Source organism: Candoia aspera, chromosome 2, assembly GCF_035149785.1.
Source record: "Candoia aspera isolate rCanAsp1 chromosome 2, rCanAsp1.hap2, whole genome shotgun sequence".
NCBI classification, from domain to species: Eukaryota; Metazoa; Chordata; class Lepidosauria; order Squamata; family Boidae; genus Candoia; species Candoia aspera.
Genome location: NC_086154.1, coordinates 242,524,811 through 242,549,823, shown reverse-complemented (window position 1 = coordinate 242,549,823; position 25,013 = coordinate 242,524,811). Strand labels below are relative to the sequence as shown.

Here is a 25,013-nt window from a genome sequence, read left to right as displayed (position 1 = left end):
ACCAAACTCGCTCTCCTGTGTGTTAGGTCTATACAGATCTTCAAGGGGATACTTGATTTTGACAGATACAAACAAAAGGCCATGTCCACTATCTTGTCTACCTTGACACTGCCTTCCTTCCCTCCTCCTGGACCCTGAAACCCTCAGGTTAAAGAGCTTCCGTATTCTGTATAGGACAATTCAGTTGCCTGCTGTTTCCTGGGCCACACAGAAGTCTTCACCTCTGTTTTTGCTTGGAGCAGCCAAGTCAGGGAGAATTTTGCTTCATTTCTGCTAAGGACACAGCTGTACATAGATAGAAAGGGGGGAAAGAATCCACACTTGGTTTAATGGAAGTAAAGCAAATGTTTAGTCATATCCATGATTGAGACAAACAAAGTACAAGCTAGAGAACAGTTATGCACTACATCTAAAAACAAAGAGAAATAAATACTAAAGAACAGCATTGGTACTCATATAAGATGTGTCTTTTTAAAAAATTAGAAAATGGTAAGGCAAGGAGCATATTTCTGTATATTTATCTATGTACTGTTTGGTTTGATTTGCCCTTACGCTATTCTTGGCATTTCACTATTAAATATAGTCTATGTAGTCTATATCAGTGTTTCTCAACCTTGCTCAGCCAGCCTTGCTGGCTGGGCAATTCTGGGAGCTGAAGTCCACACATCTTAAAGTTGCCAAGGTTGAGAAACACTGCTCTATATGTATATCTTTTTAAAAAGTTTGTAGCAGGTTTCACACATTGTGGTAAGACATGGGGCTTTTAATCATGGCTTGCTGAAAAAGCCACAGCGGTCTAGTTCACAGACAACACTAATCTGTAAGCCACAATTTTACCCACACAATGGCTGGGTTTACACTGCACTAAGCTAAAATCAGACAAACAATATGATGTCTTAGCGTAAAGTTAAACCTAGCTACTGTGAACTTACCACAACCTTACCTGAAGTTTTTTCTCCCTTCTGTTTAGAAAAGCAGAAAAAAAAAACTGCTTCTGAAGGAGGAGGTAACCTTCCAACAATAAGTACATTGTTAAAATGGGCCTTTGCATAGCTTCGTGTTGTGCACCAGTTACGCCCTTTCCTGGATCGGGAGACCCTTTGGACAGTCACTCGTGCCCTTGTTATCTCCCATATAGACTACTGCAATGCGCTGTACATGGGGCTACCCTTGAAGAGTATCCGGAAGCTTCAGCTGGTCCAGAATGCGGCCGTGTGGGCTATTTTCAGCGCCCCTAAAAGGGCGCACATAACACCTATGCTACGCGAGCTGCATTGGATACCAGTTTGCTTCCGGGTCCAATTCAAGGTGTTGGTTATCACCTTTAAAGCCCCACATGGCATGGGACCAGGTTACCTGAGGGACCGCCTCTTCCCCGTATCATCAGCTCGTCCCACCCGCTCATGCAGAGAGGGCATGCTACGGACCCCGTCGATAAGAGGCCTTCTCTGCAGTAGCGCCCGCCCTGTGAAACATCTTGCCCCCAGAGGTGAGATTAGCCCCATCGCTCTTAGCCTTCCGGAGGAAGTTGAAGACCTGGCTCTGCCACTGGGCTTGGGGCAGGGAGGAGAATCAACGTATTTGGGATTGGCTAGTGCCTTGAAGTGCCCCTCCTACATAATGACTGAAGGAGATCACAGCCATCTGGATTTTATGATCTGGGGTAGTTAAGAAATTGTTTTAGAGGGATTTTATTGTATATTTATTGTTCTGTATTATAAACCGCCCAGAGTCCCTCCAGTCGGAGGAGATGGGCGGTGACAAATTTGATAAATAAATAAATAAAATGTCACAACCTCTCTGGCAGATCCTAAGAACTGCATAATGAATTTGGCTCATTTAATTCTAATTTCCCAGGAAATAAAGCCAGACTACTCACTTGAGGGAATGGTATTAAAGGCAAAAATGAAACACTTTGGCCACATAATGAGAAGACAGGACACCCTGGAGAAGATGCTGATGCTGGGGAGAGTGGAAGGCAAAAGGAAGAGGGGCCGACCAAGGGCAAGGTGGATGGATTATATTCTAGAGATGACGGACTCATCCCTGGGGGAGCTGGGGCTGTTGATGACCAACAGGAAGCTCTGGCGTGGGCTGGTCCATGAAGTCACGAAGAGTTGGAAGCAACTAAACGAATAAACAACAACAATTCTAATTTCACCCACTCCAATTTCTCCCTCCCCCGTAGTTCTTCTAAATGATTCAGAGGTTTCTCCCACGCTGTTAACAAACTTTCTGAGGAATGCAGTAAATACAACATCTTGTGTAAATGCAGTACAGCACACAAATAGATTAGCAATTTGACGTACAAATAGGAGTTGGCTTTATCAGATAAGAAATTATGATAGACACATCCTGTCCCTTCAGGACACACAGTTCAGTAATCAGTTAATTAGAAGGCAGGAGCATTCTTCGAAGTTTATGCGAACTATTGAGTTTTCATAATAACAAATGCAAGGACTCAAACTTATTTGGAAACCTGATTATATCAGTGGGAAAATAGCTTTATGCCCATTTACCCACAAATTATTATTCCAATGTGATAACATGAAAATTGCAGAAATATAAGAACTGCCATATAAAGAAATGTGCTTTCATTGTGTTTCTAGGCTTCCTTTCCACCGAGCACCCCGCCCCCGCAGTTCATGAATAGGTGGCATGCAATGCTCTCAGTCGACATATGAACAAGCACATTCAATGTTTATTTAAGGAAGTGTCACATATTGCTTTAACTTGGCAAGCCCAGGCTTTTTTTTTTTTTGTATAGTCTACAAATTAGACTAAATTTAATACAATTTATGTTAGGAAGGCTTGGGGACCCAGGATAAAAACTAATTGGCATCTAGCCAATCTTGGCTGATCTTGAAAAATTACCCAGTCTTAATCCTACTTAAGAGCAGCAGAGATTGGCAAGATGCCAATTAGTTTAATTTCTGTCCTGGGTCCTACTGAGTTGTTAGCTCTGACTTTGCCAACTTTTTAGAATGTCAGCCTTGGTATATTATTAAAAAGCCAGCTCTGGTTCTCAGTCTTGAAAAGTTGCACAGCTCTAGTATAGATAGCAAGCTTCTAGGCATGCCTGGAATTTTGTATACATGTTATGCCTAAGAAAATGAAAACTGACCAAAATGTAGTAACATTTAGTAAAAAATTCCTGATAACATGTGATAGAGAGCCAGTTTGGTGCAGTGGTTAAGGCAACAGGCTAGAAACCAGGAGACCATGAGTTCTAGACCTGCCTTAGACACAAAGCCAGCTGGGTGACCTTGGCTAGTCACTCTCTCTCAGCCCTAGGAAGGAGGCAAGGGCAAACCACTTCTGAAAACCCTGCCAAGAAAACTGCGGGGACTTGTCCAGGAAGTCTCCGAGAGTCGGACACACTCGAATGGATTTTTAAAAAATGTGATAATCAGGAAATTGAGGTGAATTTGGAAATATGTGGGGAGTTATAAATCTTGACTTCAGCAAAGCATTTTACAAATATAGAAATAACATTGAAAACAATCTCAATAGAAAGAAGTATCAATGAGCCAAAAACATGAGAAAGAAATTTAATAGAGACTATCTGGGCATAAGGAGCTATAGAGGTGACCTTGGAGAAGCTATTCAGAAAGGTTACAAAACTGAAATGTACAGATGCAGGCCCAGGCCCAAGGAAGTGGGAAAGTATTAGAAAGAGACTAATTCCTTCTTCACTTCCTGGGTATAAGAGAGAGGGAAGGGAAAACACAATGAGACTCACAATATTCTGTTACTATAGCCTAGCATTTCTCAACCTCAGCAACTTTAAGATGTATGGACTTCAACTCCCAGAATTCCCTAGCCAGCTTTGCTGGTAGTTGAAGTTGCCAAGGTTGAGAAACATTGCTTTAGGGCAGGGTTTCTCAACCAGCGTTCCGTGGATCCCTAAGCTTCCGTGAGAGGTCTCTAGGGGTTCCCTGGGAGATCACGATTTATTTAAAAAATTATTTCAAATTCGGGCAACTTCACATCAAAGAGTTGAGTTTCATTCTTTATTTTCAGTTTAAGAACCCTTAAATATATACAGGCCTACACATGAAACGATAGTAATTTTTGTAACTTGTGGCCTATATTTGAGCCTGAATGTGCAGGGGCTCCCCGAGGCCTGAAACATATTTCAAGGGTTCCTCCAGGATCAAAAGGTTGAGAAAGGCTGCTCTGGGTTTCACTTCAAACAGCTGTGTGTTGAAGCAGAGGTTGAATGGCCAAGGCAGGGGATCCTTTGATTTGGATTACTGTTCCAAGCAGTTCATTGGCCAAAATTGTTCCTTCCAGTTCTATGATTGTATGAATGCTTTGTACACATAACTGATGTAAGGCAGATGATATCACTAATTCTAGGAAAAGAGTGATGCAACATTCACGTTTCGGTTTTTTTTACAGATGGGAGTGTTTGTTGTTTTTTTCTAGCTCTAGACAGGATGTAATCACAGTGTAATGTGAAGCCTATGTGTGAGTTCTTTCTCTAGCTCTCATCGCTTAGATATTTTAAAATTCAAAGAAAGGGGGCACTCCTTATTTATTATCTATTACATTTATTTCCTGCCTTGCTCTGAAATCAAACGGGCCCAGGTGACTCTTACTTCTAACCTTTGTCTTCTCAACAACTGTGATGTAGCCAGGGTCACCCAGGTATAGTCAGTCACAGGAAAACTGTTTAGATCAGCATAGATATAAAGAAAGCGTAAGTTAATGACTTACTTCTTGGGAGTGCCTGAGTAAAGCTAGACATTTTATTCTTAGCTGGCTGCAGGAAACAGAACACAAATACATGTCAGGATAGCCAAGAATCAATGAGTTATGAAAAGGCAAGTCTCTGCGTATCATTTATGATACTTAACAATGTTTTCCTAAGAACTCATGTCAAGGCAGGAGGAGGAAAAAAAAGTCCTCTTCCTATTACTGGAAAATCAACTTTCTTGTGTCTCTAACGATCAGCAAATAAGGTGTGGAATTGCTATGGAGTCTGCTGTAGTCAAGAATATTTGGATAAGCTTCCTTCAGAATTTAAAGTAAGAACTGAACCAGGCCATCAACCTGAAAACTGGAGAGGCAAAGAGGAAGATTCGGGTGCTGCAAAATGAGTCCTAGAAACAACCAGATGTTGCTCTTTTTCACAGCCTTGTTTAACCCTCAAGCCTTTTAATAAAATTTTAATGAAATTTGCTAGTGGGAAAAGATGACTTGGGAAAATACCCTTGAGTTCCCAATATGAACAGTGTAGCACAAACGAATTGTACTGAAATATAAGACCTCTATTTTTTTTTTCCAACTTCTCAATCTAGGCTACAGCCCTGGGATTTTTCTGGAGGTCTCCTACCCAAGCACTAGAAAAATCTAACCCTGCTTAGCCTATTGACTCAGATAAGATCTGTAGGTTCTGCCATCAGCTGTGAAAAGCATTTGTTATATAGTAGATGCCAAACATCGAGAAACCTTTTTGGGGGGTGGGGAGGGAAAATGGGAATTGACATTTGGAAAAAAATGAAATCCCATTTCTTTTTGTACATTTTACCAATAATTTTGTCAGTCAACTTGTTACTTTAGGAACAGTAAATGTATTATGCCTAATTTGACTTTCTCATAAAATCATACCCAATACCTGTAATTTGAAAGTGGGATTTGGGGAGGTATTTTTCCCACCAAGTATTAAATTAGTAAGAATTCAGTTACAATTTATATAGGTTATTTATATATACTGGGTGCTTGCAAGAAGGTAAAGACACATTTAGAAAATAATTTTGCAGTGTTTATTGCATTCTGCCCCATTCTGGGTGCTCTCTAGAAATGCAGAGCAACTACTGGAATTCTCTAGCTATCAGAGCCATTATTAAGAATCCTGGAAATTGAAATTCACACATCTAGAGAATGCCCAGTTGGGACAGTTGGTTTATTGAGAACTGGAGGAAAAACTTGTAGAGTTTGGTTTTTCCCAGAACAAAAAGAGTGCTTTTATGTCACTGATACCTATAAATTATGCAGAAAAGTTCCCAACATTATGATGATCCAGATAGAAGGCTGGGGGTTAGCTACAGAGCCAATGAAGTAGAAGACAATTATGGAGAACAGACCCTCTGTACAGATAGTCCTTGTTTAGTGACTGCCTCATTTAGCGACCATTCACAGTTATAACAGTGATGAAAAAGTGATTTTTGACCAGTTCTTGCATTTGCAACCTTTGCAGGTCTATAAAGCAAAGGAAAGCTGAAGTCAGATCATAAGCATAGTTGTGGTTTCACTTAGTGACCACTTTGCTTAACAACTGAGTTGCTGGTCCATTGTGGTCACTAAATGAGGACTACCTGTACCTTCAAAATAATGCAAAAGAGCATTTTTAAATGTACAGAGACATAGGTGCAATGAGAAAAAAAATCCAAAATGCAGGATTTTTTTTTCTGCATGTATTGAGTAATAAACCCTTCCAGGCCTTTGTGTATTATTGGATATCCTTACAACATTCCTGAAAGGTAGACCAGTATAACTGAGCCCATACTGCAGAAGGAAAGACTGAGGATGAGAAAAAAATGGCACATAAGAACTTCCAGGCTAAGGACAAAATTTGAAGCTGAGACTTTGACACACTGGAAGCTCCCATTCACACTTGGAATTTGTGCATATGTGCCTTATCAAAGAGATGCAACATCTTCTCTTCATGCTATCACTTAAAGGTAAAGGAAAAATCTGTTTCCAGTGGGAGACATCCACATAATCTTTTTGACCACAGCTCAGAAATGGTTTGCCATTGCCTTCTTCCAGAATGTTTTTGACTTCCCAGTCTAGGAAGGATTCCCTGGTGGTCCTCCATCCAAGTACTAAGGGGAATCAACTGTGTTTTGCTTTCAAATCCAAAAAAGATCAGTCAGTGCCTTCATACATGCTCAGGTTGCATTAATTCTGTCTTGATGAACATTCACTTCTACTAATTTATAACTCTTCCAAATACTCTATATCACAACATACAGCTTGGCTTAGGTGCCAATGCCCAGAGCAGCCTTTCTCCACCTCTGACCCTGGAGGAATCTCTGAAATATTTTTCAGGCCTCGGGGAGCCCCTGCACATTCAGGCTCAAATATGGGCCAGAAGTTACAAAATTATTATACTCGTTTCATGGGTAGGCCTGTATATATGCATTAACAGTGTTCTTAAACTGAAAATAAAGAATGAAACTTACCTCTTTAATGTGTAGTTGCCTGAATGTGAAATAATTCTTTAAATAAATCGTGATCTCCCAGGGAACCCCTAGTGACCTCTAACGGAACCATCGGGTGCCACGGAACCCTGGCTGAGAAACCCTGGCCCAGAGAATAAGACCACAGAGTGCACCCACACCAGCAAAAAGCACAAAACCCCTCTCTCCCCTTCAGGCCGGCTCTTCCTGTCTTCAATAAACCCTGATAGAGCCACGAAGGGTCAGAAGAGACAGGTAAGCGCAGAGCATCTCTGAGCGGGGAAGTCCTTCCACCAATCACGTCGAAGGTGGGATCGTTCCTGCATTTACTCTACTTCTCTCTTCTGTTTTTGGCCACCACCCACTACACGGAGAAGGCCACGAGGCCAGAAAGCACGTTTTAAATACCGGGGCGGAAGAGTTTTGTTTCTGGCGGGCAAGGGAACAGGGGGAGGGGCTTAAGCCTGGCAAGCGGTGGAGGGCAGGAGAAGATCGCCGGCTGCGAGGGACCCTCGGGGGAGCGCAGGGCGCGCCCGGTGGGCGGAGCTGCTCGGCGCGCCTCTACTTAGCACTTCTGCGCTGGGCCCGCACTCGCTGCGCGGTCTCGCTGCTGGAGTCCCGGCTCCGTCTCGGAACAATGGGTGAGCGAAGGCGACTTGTGGGCTGCCTGGCTCTGATGAACCTCCTCGGCTTAAGTAAGTTGCGGCGTTCTTTCTTTCGGGCCGGGGGGCAGCGACCTCGGCGTATTTCGGCTCTGGCCGCCCCCTTCCATCCAGTCGCTCGCGGGCTCGCGGGGCGCTCTTCTTCTGAAAAGCCACCCGGGGAAGCGGCGCCCGTGGCCACGCTCCCCTCCCCTTCGAGCAGGCTGGAACAGGTGCCATCCAGCCCGGTGGAAGCTCGGAGATCCTGTATCCCTACCCGGGAGTGAAGAGTAGTTGAACGCCAGTCTACTTTCCGAGGACAGGATGCAAAGCTGTGTTCTAGGTCCCCCGTTGAAATCAGTGGGACGGCGCTTTTGACAAACCTCAGAGCTGGCTGGCTCTCTTATTTTTGCTTATTACTTCGGCTTACCTGACGCTCCATTTCCAAAGATTCCGGTTGGAGAAAAGTTCTCTACATTATTGAAGATAATCCCATAAAAGAAACAGAATGAGGAGCCACTATTATCTAGTGCAGTGTTTCTCTAACTTGAAGATGTGTGGCCTTCAACTCCCAGAATTCCCCAGCCAGCAAGCTGGGAGTTGAAGTCCATACATCTTCAAGTTGCCAAGGTTGAGAAACACTGACCTAGTGGTGTAAGGTTTGTGTGGGATTTCAGTGGGGGACTAAGGCTGGGGAAAACAAGTGAAAATTGGTAGGTGAGCTCATGCTGATCACACAGAGTTTAGTTTGCTCCACAGGGTTGTGAAGATAAGGAGGTGAAGCCCTGCAGGTTCCCTTAAGCATTTAGGAACCATGACAAGATGTATATGTAATTAATAATAACATAGGACTGATATTTCTCGTTTTTAGATCACTTTCAATAGCTATAAACCTTTTCGGTGTGTGTGTTCCCTTTCCATTCAGTGTTGACTCCTGGTGACTGCCTGGACAAGTCCCTGCAGTTTTCTTGGCAAGGTTTTTCAGAAGTGGTTTGCCATTGCCTCCTTCCTAGGGCCAAGAGCAGGGCCGCAACTAAGGGGGGGGGCGCCCAGGGCATGTGCCCTGGGCACAGTGCTGGGGGGGCGCCAAAATTAGTGCTGGGGGAGGGGCCAAAATGAGTGCTGGGGGGGCGCCAAAATGGGCGCGGAATCCATGTTTGCCCAGGATGACACAGACCCTAGTTGCGGCCCTGGCCAAGAGAGAGTGACTGGCCCAAGGGCACCCAGCTGGCTTCATGCCTCAGGCAGGACCAGAATTCACAGTCTCCTGGTTTCTAGCCCGGCACCACTACTCCAAAATGGGTCTCTATAAACCATAATTAGCCTTTTTTATTTCAGTAATTCAAATACTCCTGTTGTAAAATAAGCTAGTATTATTCTCCTGATATCACTGATCTATATGTATTTTTCATATATCATGCTTGGCTGTGATTTCCTTAATAATGGTTTATTATACGAACCACAAATGCCTTGCATACTGTGGCATCAGCCATTCTTTACAAAGTGTAATGCAGAGTTCATACAACATAATAAACCACATTAGAGCCAGTTTGGTCTAGCGGTTAAGGCACCAGGCTAGAAACCAGGAGACCGTGAGTTCTAGACCCCCCTTAGGCATGAAAGCCGGCTGGGTGACCTTGGGCCAGTCCCTCTCTCTCAGCCCAAGTTACCTCACAGGGTTGTTGTGGGGAAAGGAGGAGGAGGAAGGAGTATTAGCTATGTTGGCCCCTTGAGTTATTTATAAAAATAATAAAGGTGGGATAGAAAATAAATAAATTATGGCTTATTGTGTTGCATGAACCCAGACATAGTGTCATTCTGAGAAGTAAGCTTGCTTGAAATCAGTGGTACTAGCTTCCAAAATAAATATGTATAGGGTTGTAAGCCTGCTGAAGTTAGTCAGAGTTTAGAATTTAGAATTTAGTACAGAATTTAGTCAGAGTGAGAGCCAGTTTGGTGTAGTGGTTAAAGCATCAGCACCAGGTTAAAAGAAGCAGGAGACCCTTAGTTCTAGTCCCGCCTTAGGCACAAAGCCAGCTGGGTGACCTTGGGCCAGTCACTTTCTCTCAGCCCTAGGATGGAGGCAATGGCAAACCACTTCTGAAAAAACCTTGCAAAGAAAACTGCAGGGACTTGTCCAGGCAGTTTCTGAGAATCAGATATGATTGAACAGATTAAAAAACCAAACCCTACTAGAGGATTGCAGTTCATGACTGAGAAGAGATGTTATCTAAAGACTTCAGGGCTAGACTGAATCAATTCTTATTTCCAGATTGCAGGCATCATTCTGTTTAGTCTAATTCACATTTGCAGTTTACATATTAAATCCATGCCAGGATCTATGGAATAGAGCATCTTTTCCTCACCAGAGCTGGTTACATGATTTTGGAGGCTTTGATGGTGCCCCTTTTATTAGCAAGAACTGAAGGAGACAAAGTATACCTTTTTGTTTTAGGCTAGGTGAATGTGAGGGGTGGAAATATAAACTTTTTTGAATACTTGGATGAGTTAAGACCCTTTGCAGCCATTTTTATCCCTCAGAACAGCAGTTGTGGATATTAATTTGTTGTAATATTTTTACCATAACATTCCAGAGTGCAAAAATCAGTGTGTTATTTCGTCTGAGTTTGTTATTAAGCTGGATGGCATACAAAAACATTTACCTGTGAGAAGTTCCAACTTGTTCCTAACTAAGGGAGACATTGCAGAATGTAACAGCGCTAGAGGGAATGAAACAAGATACAGAGACATTAACCTTTTGCAAGAATTGTGCATGCAAACAAGCCTGTATTTTGTTCTCTTTTCTGAAAGAATGGATTCTCAGAGCATGGAACATTCTCTCTGCATTTTTATCTAATCTGTCCTTTATTCTCTTGGTGAAAGTGACTGGGGCTTAAACAAAAGTGCTGGGTTCTAAAAGGCACTTGGCTAGAGTGACAGGGTTATACCAACGTTGTCGAAACATAATAGATGGAATTTAGAATGTGAAGCAGAGTGCCTGGATGGTGAGAGCTGTAGTGAAAAAAATGCTTGTACTCATGACTGTCTGAAAATGCTTAAAGAATGGCTTAGCTTTTGTGTTAAGCTGTGTTTGGTTATATCATGGTTTGTTGGATATGCCACAAATTGATGATTCACACAACACTACGTACTCATGTCATGGTTTGCTAAAGCTACTATGGTTTGGGGATGGGGAGGTGCTACTATTGTGGTTCATAGGACTGGCAGCGCAACACAGTCTGTTGCTGAAGTGGTGTTGCAAAGTAATGAGGCAGCCATTTTGCCTCTTAAACCCCATTCAGTCAGAAAACATCTGCCTGGTGTTGAAATGGTTGGATTTCTTAAGGGATGAAAATCCTACTTCACATCTCTGCAAGATACAAGGCACAAATGTTGCTTCTTAAACTCTCCCCACCAAAAGCTAAGAACAGTGGACTGAGTGTTTACTTGCTATTGTTCTATGGCCTGGATGGTGTCAGGGCTGCCAAAGAGATGCTGCTGCGATTTACTTTGAGGGACATGGTTTAAAGTTTTATCCATTAATTGCAATACCTGCTATAATGAGTTTTCTCCTGCTGACTGAACTACTGTTCCAACAGCAAAAAGGGGTACACAACTTCTTTCCTCCCAACAGCCATACTTGCACCTGGTGGTGAGTGAGCAATTATACCTAAAATGTGTGTAGGCTTAGTTAAAAGAGTGGGTGGAACTGCATAAATCCTCTTCCCTCTGAAGTAATGCCAAAGCATTAAACATAAAAATGGTGGGGGAAAAACAAGATTGTTCTATCTCATTTTAACAGCAAATCGTGCTACTGAATTTTCAATGGCATCAGGAGAGATGCACTAGTTTCTGGGAGGCAGAATGCCTATTAATGAATTAAATTATTGATTATGTTAAGTTTCAACTTTCTGAAAGTTGAATAGGAAAGCCAAATTAGTGGCCCTAATAGCTAGATATAGAGGCATCAGCCACTTTTAAATACATGTTATTTCAGGGGATTTTCCACTTCCTAATTTAGCTTCTTGAAGTTTAAAAGCATTAGAACATTTGCATTACATGCAAAACTTACATGCAAAAGTTTAAAAGCATTAGAACATTTGCATTACATTAAAAATGAGTTAGGGTGCCATTTTTTTAATTTTTATTTGTTGGTGCCTTCTTATAGCATGATACTGAAAGAATGAGGAAAAAGCAAAACAAATCCAAAACTTAGGCCAGTTGTTTAAGCAGTGAACTCTGCAGTTTAAAATCAGTCTCAAGGTGATAGTTATAGATTGAACACAAAGCACGCATTAACTGTGGTTTATATTAGATGTACACTGTCTTCAAGGATAAAAGAAATTGTTGCTTCCATCAGCTTTGGCAATGCTAAGACTATTTGTCGCTAGTCTGTCTCCTGCTGTGGATAACACACCCGCAGAGACCTTGGATTGAGCAAGAGTAGACAGAAAGGAACATTTTAATGTCTTCATCAGATACAAATTGGATGTAAAGACTATATCAACAGTATTTCAGCCCCCAAAGCCTGAGGACACCCAATATGCAAGCAGCCAAGTGCACCCAACCAGCCACTCTGGGAAGATCTGAAGGCTAACAGGTCTTCTCATCCAGGGTGCTATCAGATCCATGCTGAGTGAAGCTTTCTTCTGTTCTGTTCCTGTATTTGAAAGTTTCCCTTCACATCTTTAATGAAAGGAAAATAAATGTGTTATCAGCTAGAGAGCTTATGTTTGTCTATAATTGTCATAAGTTTGACATCAAGGCTCAAAACAAGGATGAAGTAGTAACAGAGTATTTTAACCTCCAGGACACTCAATTACAGATTTCATTGTTAATAAGCTGTTTTAGAATAACAAGACTATGCCAGCATTATAGAAGGAATGACTGCTAAACTCACATACATCAAAAGTTTCAGGCTATCTCAGAAATCATTAATAAACAATGGGTTTTAACACATTATAATTGCTAATTGATGAGATACTTGTGATCTGTCTCACATATAAGCTGCATCTGCATAGCCACCTTTTCTCTCCCCCCTCCCAATGTTTCATTTTGTTTTCCAATCCATTAGTTTAACTACTCTGTGCATCTGAAGAAGTGAGCCACAGCTCACAAAAGCTTATGCTTTTTAATAAAATGGGTTAGTTAGAAAAGGTGCTACTAAACTCTTCCTGATATTCCCCTATCACCCTGTGGATCAGGGAACTGCAAGGACTTTGGTTCCTGTTGACCCAAATCTGGGTGTTGTTTTTTGTTTTGTCTTCCCATGATGCTCCATCTGCCCCTTTTTGTTTCATAGATTCTCTGCTGATCGTGCAAGGGGATCTGAATCTCTTCCTTTGAGATCCCAATGGCCATTGGATTATGATCTGAGTGAATATGGCACAATTAGTAAGAGAAGCTTGTATTGTAAAGGAGAGCTATTTTACAGAGGTAAATAGTATCCAAAGCAAAAGAAGAACAGATATTTTGTATAAAAAAAATTATCTTCTCACCCCTAAGGGTGGTATGTGTCTTCCTCAACCTCAGGTCCTCTACCAGAGGCCTGGGAGTTTGAGGGTTCTGCGCAGTATCTCAGCTGTCCTTAGTCCTGCACTCTTCTGGACAGAGAGCTCTGTTGTTGCTCCTGGGATCTGTTGGAACCCCTGTCCCAGCTTAGGTCACAGCCCCAAGGGCTGCTACCACCACTGGGACCCCTTTGCCCTTCACTTTCCATATCCTCTTTAGTTCCTCCTTCAGGCCCTGGTACTTCTCCAGTTTCTTGTACTCCTTCCTGATGTTACTGTCACTTGGCACCACTACATCTATCACCACCGCTGTCTTCTGGTCATATATAACGTAACATATATTTGCCATATAGACCTCTACTTTCAATTTCTGAAAATAATTCACATAGAACTCCAACTTCTGCTAGATTAACAAAATGTTTAAGAACAATGTGAATGTAATTCAGATGGGAAACACTGAGATCAATGGATATGTTTGTGGCTCTACATCTTTTTCAGAAAGACTTGGCTAATCCATGAATTCTGCTAAAAGACGGGGGCATTCCCCATTCAGCACAGTTATTTTCACTTACTCATTCCAGGTGTTTGTTGGGCAGCATTGTGCAGGCTTGCCACTATTTCCATGGCTACAATGTTGAAAGGCATATGAGACACAAGCTGCATGCCAATCAGAGTTGTCTGCAAAGCTTTATACCAGTAGCAGAAGTTTGATAGTTCCAGCAGAGCCGTTCTCAAATAGAGGCTATTAGTGGCTCTTTTAATAAACTTACTTTATTCTATACATCTGTGCCAATCAAATTTTAATAATCTGTTTAAATTGGATTTTTTTCCCTTGGAGGGGAGAATTAATAATAATCCTATTAAAGAAATCACAGTTTCTGAATCAGGGCTTTGTTGGCTTGTTCTGTCATCTGACCTTGATCAAAGCAACTTTCACTGTGGCGAAAGCTGCACTGAATGCAGAGCCAGATCATGACCTCCTTTACTGTTTTGCAACCCTTCTATAGGCAATTTGAAGGGCCACCTGTGATTCTGCTGAGAGAGAGACAGAGATAAGAGCCAGTGTGGTGTAGTGGTTAAGGTGTTGGAGTAGCAGCAGGGAGACTAGTTACTTTGGGCCAATCACTCTCGCTTGACCTACACTGGGAAGTTGAAAAACATCTGTCTACCAATCTGCTTTGGACCTGGTAGACTGCAGTGAAGAGGCCTTCATCCTGCAGTAGATTGATTCAGGCTGATAATGATAATAAATAATGTATGTTATATTCATGGATCCAGGGTGAATTATTGCCTAAAAGGAGGTTGTAAGTACAGTAGCTTTTGGCTTAGTTTAATTTAACCCCGAGTCTAATTGTCCTACAGAAATGACACAGTCAGAGAGGCAGGCATAGGACAGAAAAGAAAGGGGAAATGGTAGGACCAACACAGAGAGGAAATTGTACAGTTCTGCACTGTTACCACTTTTGGCCATGATCCCATCCTCTGCCATTATGCAGTCCCAACAGCTGTGCTCTGAGGAAATATGCCCCTTAATTGTAAAAAGGTCACCCTTCCTAGAAAGCATAATTAGAACTGTAGCTTTTGACTTCATTTTTGCTTACCTAAGAATAGAGTGCTGCATAAGTCCATATCTCTGTTCTTGGCATTCACATAGTTTGGTTTCTAAAAATGCCACAAGAACCATTCCAGATTTGGCCCTTGTTTCAGCACTCTTCCTGAATTACCAGTACAGAAGCCTTCTTTGTGAACAGAATACATACAGATAATGTTCAAAATACTCCTGTGTTTGGCAAGCACCATCAGAATGTGCACATTTAGAAAACATTCTTTTTTAGTACCCATAGTTAATCAACTGATTCCAATGGTAGTGTTCAGTGGAATTTTACTTTCATGGCCCCAGAGTTTCATCTGAGAATCTGTGACATTTTTGGAAATAAATTTGTGCTTAATCTGCAGCAGCCAGGTCAATTTAGGAAAGAAGAGGTAGAAAAGGAAGAGGTAGAAATCCAATTTGAAAGAAAATAATACTGTGCTATATTTGTGGATGGAATGGAATAAGGATTGTTTTTTGTTGATCAATTCACTTGATCCTCTTCATTGTTGCAAACAATATAAGTAGGAATGTGAAGAGCAGTGGAAACAGACTTATAAATAGCTGCTTCCTGTATAGGGTGAGACCAGATAAGTGTTAAAAACACTCTTCCTTTCCCCCTCTCTACAAATTAATAGCAAAGGAATCTGTAGCAAACTAGTCCATTAAATGTTTCTATGGTTCTCTGGCTCTTCTACTTACTAGATTTATATCCTGCTTTCCTTCAGGAGCTCAGGTTGCACACACAGCACGTTTTGCCCACAATAACATCCCTGTGATTGTTGAGCTGAGAGGAAGTGGCTGACCCAAAGTCACCAAGTGAGCTTCTGTGGCCATGGATGGGCTAGAACTTGGGGTCTCCTGGCATCTAGACCAACACCTTCACTACTATACCATATTAGCTCTCTTACATGAAAAGCTCCTGTTTCCCCCAGTTCTTAAATCTTTTTATTCTTTCTTCTAAGCATAGTTACTATTGAATACTGTAGAGTTTACTTTTGGGATAATCATATACAGAACTTCTTTGTTAATAAGCAATAGCTGCTGAAATATAAATGCAAAAAAACCCATGTTATATCAACATTGTGCAGAGAAGAAGCAGGTTTCCTTGCATTTCCTCTTCCCCTCCTTCAAAAACATTAAAGGGAAGAGATAATCACAAAGAACAAGCTCCATAGGAACCCGTTGTTTTCCTTTTATCTACAAAAAACACTGGGGGGGTGGTAATTTATTAGGCTGTTGTTTTGTTTTTAACTAGCAATAAATATAGCTTTACCAGCATACCTTTCAGGCCTGTTATATTAAGGTTTTCTTCTATGTTAGAGATGAAATCTTGTGGCCCGTGAGGCATTCCTGAACTGCAATTCCCAACCATCATGACCAGTGGTGCAGAATGCTGGGATGAGTGGTTCAACAACATCTAGAGGGCTGGAGGTTGCCCAGCCCTGCTCTGTATTTCTGTAGAGGCTTCAGTGTTGATCATTGGATTAGAAGCAAGGAAACATAAAAACACCTTCAAAAACCACCATTAAGTGTCAGCCATTTGAGGTAGTCCAGACCAGAAAACCAAAGTTATGAATGCTAACACTACTTTTATTATAAGCTTACAGTAACTGAATCTTGCAAGTCTGGATGTGTGTCTCTCCTCCCTGCCTTTACATTCAAGAGAACTAGGGAAGGTCAAGTCTGAGACGCTTTCCTGAATTACATTCCTGCTTTGGACTCAGATTCTTTTATTTGAACATCGTCTCCGCTGTGGCTCTTCCTTCTGTCCCTCAAGGTTATTCTCACAGCCCATTACATTAAGGTACATGTGGGCAAAGATTTAATTGTACAGGTTTGAGTATGAGGATCCATGTTTCCTTCATGACTTTTTGTAAGAAATGCTTATAAGTAGCATCCTATGAGATGCAAGGCCATTTGAACAAAATGCAACACCAACAATCATATACCTTTATTTGCACTGTGACTGTTTTGTTCATACCAGTGAGCTTGTATGTACCTATATACCAGGTGGTTATCACCGTCATTGTCAGCATCATCCTCAGCACTATGTTTTTAACTGAAGATGCTGCAATTGTTACTCTAATAAATGTTGGGCAATAATATATAAAAGGCAATTAGCAGAAGCATGACTGTTCTTACTAGGACCATGGCCATTCAGCTAATTAGCATTAGGAAATCTGGTTTGGTAAGAGTTTAGCTAGGGACGCAGTGGCACTGCGGGTTAAACCGCTGAGCTGTCGATCGGAAGGTCGGCGGTTCGAAACCGCGCGGCGGGGTGAGCTCCCGTTGTTAATCCCAGCTCCTGCTCACCTAGCAGTTCGAAAACATGCAAATGTGAGTAGATCAATAGGTACCGCTTCGGCGGGAAGGTAACGGCGTTCCGAGTCGTCATGCTGGCCACATGACCCGGAAGTGTCTATGACAACGCCGGCTCCAAGGCTTAGAAACGGAGATGAGCACCGCCCCCTAGAGTCGGATTCGACTGGACTTTACGTCAAGGGAAACCTTTACCTTTACTAAGAGTTTAGCTAATAAATAAATAAATTTAAATATTAAATAAAATTCAACCACATAATGCAGGATAGTTCAGCCACAATTTTTCAGCATTAATTGGTTAATTTAATTGCTTGGACACATGCTGTTTTGTAATAAGCTGGTTTTAGGGCCAGACAAAATGTAATAGGCAATCATGTTTGATGCTAAAATGCTCGCTGTTTTGATTATGTGCCATCTAGTTGGTGTTGGCTCCTGGTGAAAATATAGATAGACTTTCTCCAGGATGATCTGTCCTGAACCTGGTCTTTCTGGTCTTCCAATGATGCACCCATCACCACTGTAATTGAGTCCATCCACCTGGCTGCTGGTCATCCTCTTCTTCTCTTTCCTTCTACCTTTCCCAGCATTATAGATTTCTCAAGAGAGCTAGGTATTCATCTTGCTCATATAGAAATATATGGGGTGTATTTTACAAGATAAAGTACAGGCAGGTATGAGGTGAAAGAAGAAGCCTTACCTTTCTTGCCTCACCTTGTATTTCTGTAGATGCTTTTCCTCCTCCTCTTGGATGATTAGAAGAAAGAGATCCAGCTTCTTCTACCTCTACAACTTCTACCGCTATATATGACACTCCATTAGATACCACCAGAGACATACACAGGATTGCAGGCGTTTTGTCAAAATGATAAAAGCAGTATTGTGCCATCACTATACAAGCTCTGCCCCTTTTGAACGTGTGTGAGAAGTGTCAACACACATACAAAAGAGGCAGAACTTGTGTCACAATGGCATCATTCTGCTTTCATCATTTGCCTCCCTTGAGCCACTGATGGATGCCTCTGAATACCGTTGGTTCTTATTTGTCAGTTTCCTTTATAAAAAAACCTTTAGGGTGCCTATATTTCATGGATGGTACATGTTTAAAAAGCATGTACTCACAATTCCAAATATGGACACATTTTTGAGTATTTAGGCCTACTGCATTGTCTGAGTTAAACTTTCACTCCTATCTGATGACCAGCATTTGTTTGGTCTTCAAAGGCACCTTAATCACAGGAGGTCAAAAATATAACCTTCAATTTAGAAGACATGGATATAATTGAAGACCCTAAGTCTTCCACCTGATTGGTTGTTTGTGTGAGATTTCAATGTTGTAATCATGTAGGAGCTATAGAAACACTATAAATCACACTTGGCCTTTCAAATTCCAAAAAAAGTTACATTTTTTTTGCAGCATTCTCAATTTTTATGCTACCCCCCCCCAAAATAAAATAAGAAAACATTTTCCCTCAGATACTGTATGTATGTATATGTATATATGGATGTGTGTGTATGCATGTGTATATATATATATATATATATATATATATATAGAGAGAGAGAGAGAGAGAGAGAGAGTTAAAGCAATGGTGTTCCCCGTAGTAACATATGGCTGCGAGAGCTGGACCATAAGGAAGGCTGAGAGAAGGAAGATCGATGCTTTTGAACTGTGGTGTTGGAGGAAAATTCTGAGAGTGGCTTGGACTGCAAGAAGATCAAACCAGTCCATCCTCCAGGAAATAAAGCCAGACTGCTCACTTGAGGGAATGATATTAAAGGCAAAACTGAAATACTTTGGTCACATAATGAGAAGACAGGACACCCTGGAGAAGATGCTGATGCTAGGGAGAGTGGAGGGCAAAAGGAAGAGGGGCCGACCAAGGGCAAGATGGATAGATGATATTCTAGAGGTGACGGACTCGTCCCTGGGGGAGCTGGGGGTGTTGACCAACAGGAAGCTCTGGCGTGGGCTGGTCCATGAAGTCACAAAGAGTCGGAAGCGACTAACGAATAAACATATATGTGTTTTATAGCAATTTGCCTCAAATTTCATTGTTCTACTTCTCCTGTTGCTTCTTATTTATCCCTATTGTTTATTTTATTAATATTGACTTATTTCTACTTTGCTATTTTATCCAAATGAGTATGTAGGGCAGCTTACGGGAGAACAGAAAGGCAACATGCAGTATGAAAACAACAAATAAAGTCAATGGTTGTTCTAAGTTGGATAGTTCAGGCAGATGGTCTTTTCTTATTGGGAGAAATTTATATTCTCAATGGGAAAATTATTGTCACATAATAATTTTTCTCTCTTGAGAATTTCTTTCCAGAGAATGAAGCATTCTGTCAAAAATTTTCCTTTTTCATGCCAACCAGCTCTCCATTCCATTCCTTTCCATCCCCAACCACTGGCTGGATGATTAATTTTCTTAACGGTTTGTACAGTTGGCTTGCTGGGAAGTCAAAAGCCCCATTCCAGTGACAAACTTTCAGGAATGAAGTTGACTTCAAAGTGTCTTTTTTCCCTTTCTTCTACAAAATCTAAATTCTCTTAAACCTGCTCATTCTCCTTGCTTGTTCCTGAGTGGGGACGTTTTGGCTATATATCAGATGCTCCTGTACTATATGAGAAGCATAACTCTTGCCACAAGGATTCATGGAAAATGTAATTTATTAAATAGCAAAAAGTTGTAAGTATTGAACTGACACGTTATTTTAGCATTCTTGAAATTCAGAGATTTCTAATAACAGTGCTCTGTAAATGCACAGTTGACAAAGAGAGGCCCTTATAGGTTCAAAGGTTGAAGACATACATAATTCTTTGTATATTTGAATGTATTTTTCTGCATATTGCAGCTTAATTTGAAAGTATAAAGTAGAAGATTCTTGTAGACCTATGCATGGCAGACAAACTCTGACATGGTGCTTTGCATACTACACCATGGAGGCGGCAACGACAATAAAGCACCTAAAGTAACCCTTTTAGGTTACTGCTAGGGCCCACTCCAGCCTTCTCAGTAGGAGCCAAAGGAGGCTCCAGAAATGACATGGAATGAACATGGAATTGCTGTTTAGGAAAAAGGTCCACATTGCTTCACAGAGTAGCTTTGAATGGCCATTCTAGTCAAAGCATCATCATACAGTAGTGAAGCACTCTTCAAAGCTTTATATAACCCTGGCTCCTAGCCTGTCTATAAATGACCAAAGAACTGATGTATGTATTCTAATTGCCATTTACATTAAGCACATTTGAAGAATTTGTAAAGCACCTGTAGAATATAGATATTTTTTGGATCTAGATTGTGGGGTCACTTCATATGGAAAATTATACCAAAATGAGTGAGAAAGAGGGTAGGCCCAACCTCCAATTGGCTTAGAAAGAATACTTTATATATTGCAATTTAGAAGCCCTTTCATAGCGTGTCCTATACTTGACCAATCAGGAGACAGCACATCATAGGGGTGTCATTTTAAATAACTTCAAGGAGTATAGAAGTGATTCTTGCTCATGCATTTATTTTCATAATACTGTAGTGATAATGACTTCTAATTTATGCATCTGCAGTGGCAGCAGTCTTGGGGTTCAAATCTTTACTTAGCCACACAGCACACTGGATAATTTGGGGCCTGTCTCCATCGTTCAGCTCAATCTACCCCACAGAGTTTGCAGCTTGGAGCTTCCATAACAGAAAAAGGATATAAATACATAAATGTGCTAACAGCCCTATAGAAATGCTGCAGTGTTTGCCCCTAGTGTTTTGAAATATAGAAATTAGGGAAGATGGTGAAGAAAGCAGCACAGGATTGAGTCAAGGAATGAAAGTGAAATAGTAAAATACATGATCACCTTAGAAAGTGTTGCCCTAACATATGGCTGCGAGAGCTGGACCATAAGGAAAGCTGAGAGAAGGAAGATAGATGCTTTGGAATTGTGGTGTTGGAGGAAAATTCTGAGAGTGCCTTGGACTGCCAGAAGATCAAACCAGTCCATCCTCCAGGAAATCAAGCCAGACTGCTCACTTGAGGGAATGATATTAAAGGCAAAACTGAAATACTTTGGCCACATCATGAGAAGACAGGACACCCTGGAGAAGATGCTGATGCTAGGGAGAGTGGAGGGCAAAAGGAAGAGGGGCCGACCAAGGGCAAGGTGGATGGATGATATTCTAGAGGTGACGGACTCGTCCTTGGGGGAGCTGGGGGTGTTGACGACCGACAGGAAGCTCTGGCGTGGGCTGGTCCATGAAGTCACGAAGAGTCGGAAGCGACTAAACGAATAAACAACAGCAATATTCTCTGACTTCAAACAATGTCAGAAGCGTTTGTTGGAAAAGACAGTGATTGGGTTCATATATTGTGCTAAGTTATGATTTTTTAAACCATGCTTATTGAATAAGCTACAGTTAGCTGGGTTAACAACCCTGTACCATAAACCATGGTTAACAAGCCAGAATGGATGCGTTTCTACAAGCAAAGCCAAACCAAATATTCTGTAGCTTAGCATGGTACGTGAACATGTTCTGTGTGTTAGAACTAAAACTTTTTAGAAAGTGCACATTGATACTCAGTATCAAATTATCTGATAATTTACTTGTCACTCAGTTATTTCCTGATGAGCATGCAAACAATTTCCTACTTCCAAATTTGATACTGGAGCCATTGCATACTATAAATGGACTCATTTGTCATTACAATCTAAGACACAGTTATAATGGATCATCTTTTATTCAATGGTTTTTCAATGGTGTACAATAGCTTTTTCTAATGTGCCACCCTCCAAATATATTTGGAGTCAGTTTGGTCTAGTGGTTAAGGTGCTGGGCTAGAACCCAGGAGACGGTGAGTTCTAGTCCCGCCTTAGGCATGAAAGCTGGCTGGGTGACCTTGGACCAGTCCCTCTCTCTCAGCCCAACTCACCTCACAGGGTGGTGGTTGTGGGGAAAAGAGGAAGAGGAAGGAGTATTAGGTATGTTTGCCACCTTGAGTTATTTATTAAAAAAAATTATAACAGCGGGATAAAAATAAAATAAAAATAAAAAATGGATCATCTTTTATTCAATGGTTTTGCAATGGTTTACAATAGCTTTTTCAATGTGTCACCCTCCAAATATATTTGGATTGCAATTTATAAAGTTTTCAGTCAGCACAATCAGAGTAGGCTATCTGGCAATCGTGGGAGTTACAGCTCAAACGAAGAGTTTGTAGGCCTCTGTTAAAGTAATAATGATGTTCTCTACTCTTGTGTCAATGGCAAGGCTTCTAATGTTGCAACTTTATGGTAAAAACGAATACATACACTGTAAGAGAGATTGGTATTATCTTCACTGTGTGCTATCAAGAAATTGGTCTGTAGTTTACAAATGAATGGTAAGCTGTGGCCCTCAAACATCGTGTGTACAGTAGTGGCAAACCAAAACTTTCAGTGTGGTAAAATAATGCCATTTTAGACCAGCCCCATTGGCAGCAGCAAACAAGCATTTGGACCTTAGGGGATACCCAGCTTAGCCAATAACAAAGACCTTGCACCTTTTGTCTAGACTGCCCTACAGACGCCACAACCTTGACTTGCTTGGGAATGTGACACACAATTGTGTAGTTCCAGTAACTGTTATCTATAAACAGTCTGGGGCCTGACGAAAAGGTTTCTGTTTCCTATAATAAAGAGTAGCCTTTCATGCTCGGAAATGCTCGCTCGTGCATTAGGTTTCCTGAATTTAATGGGGTCATTCTTGGTTGTTGGGCATTAGTTTGTTTTTTAAATATAAACTAGTTTTGTGATGTGCATGCCTTGCATGCTAATTACAGGGATGCGGCTTTAAGAAACTTAAATGGCTGTTTTTGAACAGCTATCTTTATGATGCCGCAAGCAAGAAAGAGGTGCCTGGCTTTATAGAGCCCTTGGATCTGAAAGGTTAGCAAAATATTGGTAAGTGCTGCTGGGAAAATGGCTAAATTGTTATGTCCACTTGAATCTACTCCCACATATTTTTAGTCCAACGGTGAATGATGTAGAAAGTTTTCATTGTTTATCTTTGTATGCTAAACCACTTCACTCATTAGCTATTTTGCAAGAGAAGACTTCCGATAAGTTTAATTTTATTCCTATGAGCTCTAGTAATGATAGCAAATAATATATATAATTATATGTTGTTGGGTTTATTGCCCACGTGTAGTTTCTTTGGAACTTAAAAAAAAAACTTAAAAAGCCTAACCAGCTGGAAATATGAGTGTACTTGGATGACATACCACCTGGGAAGTCTAGGACTGTAGCTAGACTGGGAAATTGAAAAAAATATACTAGAAGAAGAAGGCAGTGTCAAATTACTTGGCTGGCACTGTGTCCATGTAAGATCAGTTCAAAGGTGACTTTATTCCACTATTTTTTTTTTTACTGCTGAGTCAGTTCTTATTCTGAAGAGATCTGTTCTTCAAATTTGCATTTGTATGGTCTGAACCTGTACAGTAAATGTTTTATTGGGCAGGGCAGGGCTTTGTTCTGTGCGTACCTATGCAGTAAAAGCTGAGATCTTGGCTGGGTCCACAAAACATACTAAGCTACAGAGTGGCTTGGGTGGGTTTTAGTTTGGCTTGCAGCTAACTAGCTGCTACATAAACTAACAGTGTTTAAACAAACCTTGGTTTATGTGTAGATGTGGAATTCTTCCAACAGATCCTGGTCTATCAAGTGCTGTACCCAATGGAGTATATGTTAATGAAAACATAGACTATACCTAGACATTGTGATAGAAGTATCATGAATGAGTGTAAGTGGTACTAAGACAGCAAGTGCATCACTCCCTTAATTGATTTTTGTGATAATATTTCTGTTCTTCTGTTCTTAATAGACATTCTTGAAAATTGCTGTGAAGCATACAATGTGGGCCTCGAAGGAGCTAAAGTGTTTTCTGGCTCACCAAATGAACAATTTGGATATTTAGTTCAACAGCTTTCAAACCAAGAAGGCAAATGGTAAGCATTATAGTACTTCCTGCATAATAAAGGAGAGGATCAACTTTGTTATAGCTGTGTAGGATTTTTTATTTCTTAAGGAAACAGTAAGATAATTTGGTCTTTTTTTTTTCTCCTTTTTTTCCACCAAAAGCTGTAGATAATAATTAGTATACAACATTCCCATCTTACTATTCTCTTTTGGAACAAGCAACCTTATGCAAAATATAGAAAAGAAGTAAGACTTAGTAATCCAAGAAATTAAGGCAGAAGGTTAAAAAAAAAGGGGGGGGGGAAATAAGCTAAATCTAATTTACAACACTACTGCTCAATCTATCTCTTCATATCTTTCTGTCCTTGCAAGCCATTCTTGCTTTTACCACATCCATTTAAAGATGTATATGTTTCTTTTCTTTAAAATTCTCACTTTTCTCTTTCTGAGGATCTACCCACGGTTTTTTCAGTCTTCCCCTTCTTGACCATTCACTTTTCTTTCCTATCTTCAATTTACAATCCAGTTCTCATTCATTCTTCCTGTACAAACGTCTCAAAATGTATCTTTCATACTGGTCACTCTTTTTTGTATTCAATCCATATTTGCTGTGAGAAAATAGAACAACAGTAAGGCTGCAGCTGTAGATGGTGTAACTGTAATGGTTGCCTATTCTAAAACACTATCAGACTCATGAGCAGGAATTCAAAGATGTCTGATTTATTAAAGAATAGTATGCAGGATCACAAAGAAAGCTGAGAATGATAAAAGCGCGCCAAACGCAAACTAAAAACCCTCGGTGCAAATGAGATCCCTCCC

At 41.0% G+C, this 25,013-nt stretch overlaps 1 protein-coding gene across 1 annotated transcript in view; it reads left to right on the top strand.

The window, feature by feature from the left end:
• The first annotated feature begins 7,709 nt into the window (after positions 1-7,709).
• ITGA2 (integrin subunit alpha 2) overlaps positions 7,710-25,013 on the top strand; it is a 68,421-nt gene continuing 51,117 nt past the window's right edge. Inside the window, exons 1-2 of the mRNA XM_063295678.1 lie at positions 7,710-7,885; positions 24,100-24,223. Coding sequence (XP_063151748.1) covers positions 7,828-7,885; positions 24,100-24,223 — 182 coding nt within the window. The 5' untranslated portion in view covers positions 7,710-7,827. The remainder of the gene's footprint in view (positions 7,886-24,099; positions 24,224-25,013) is intronic.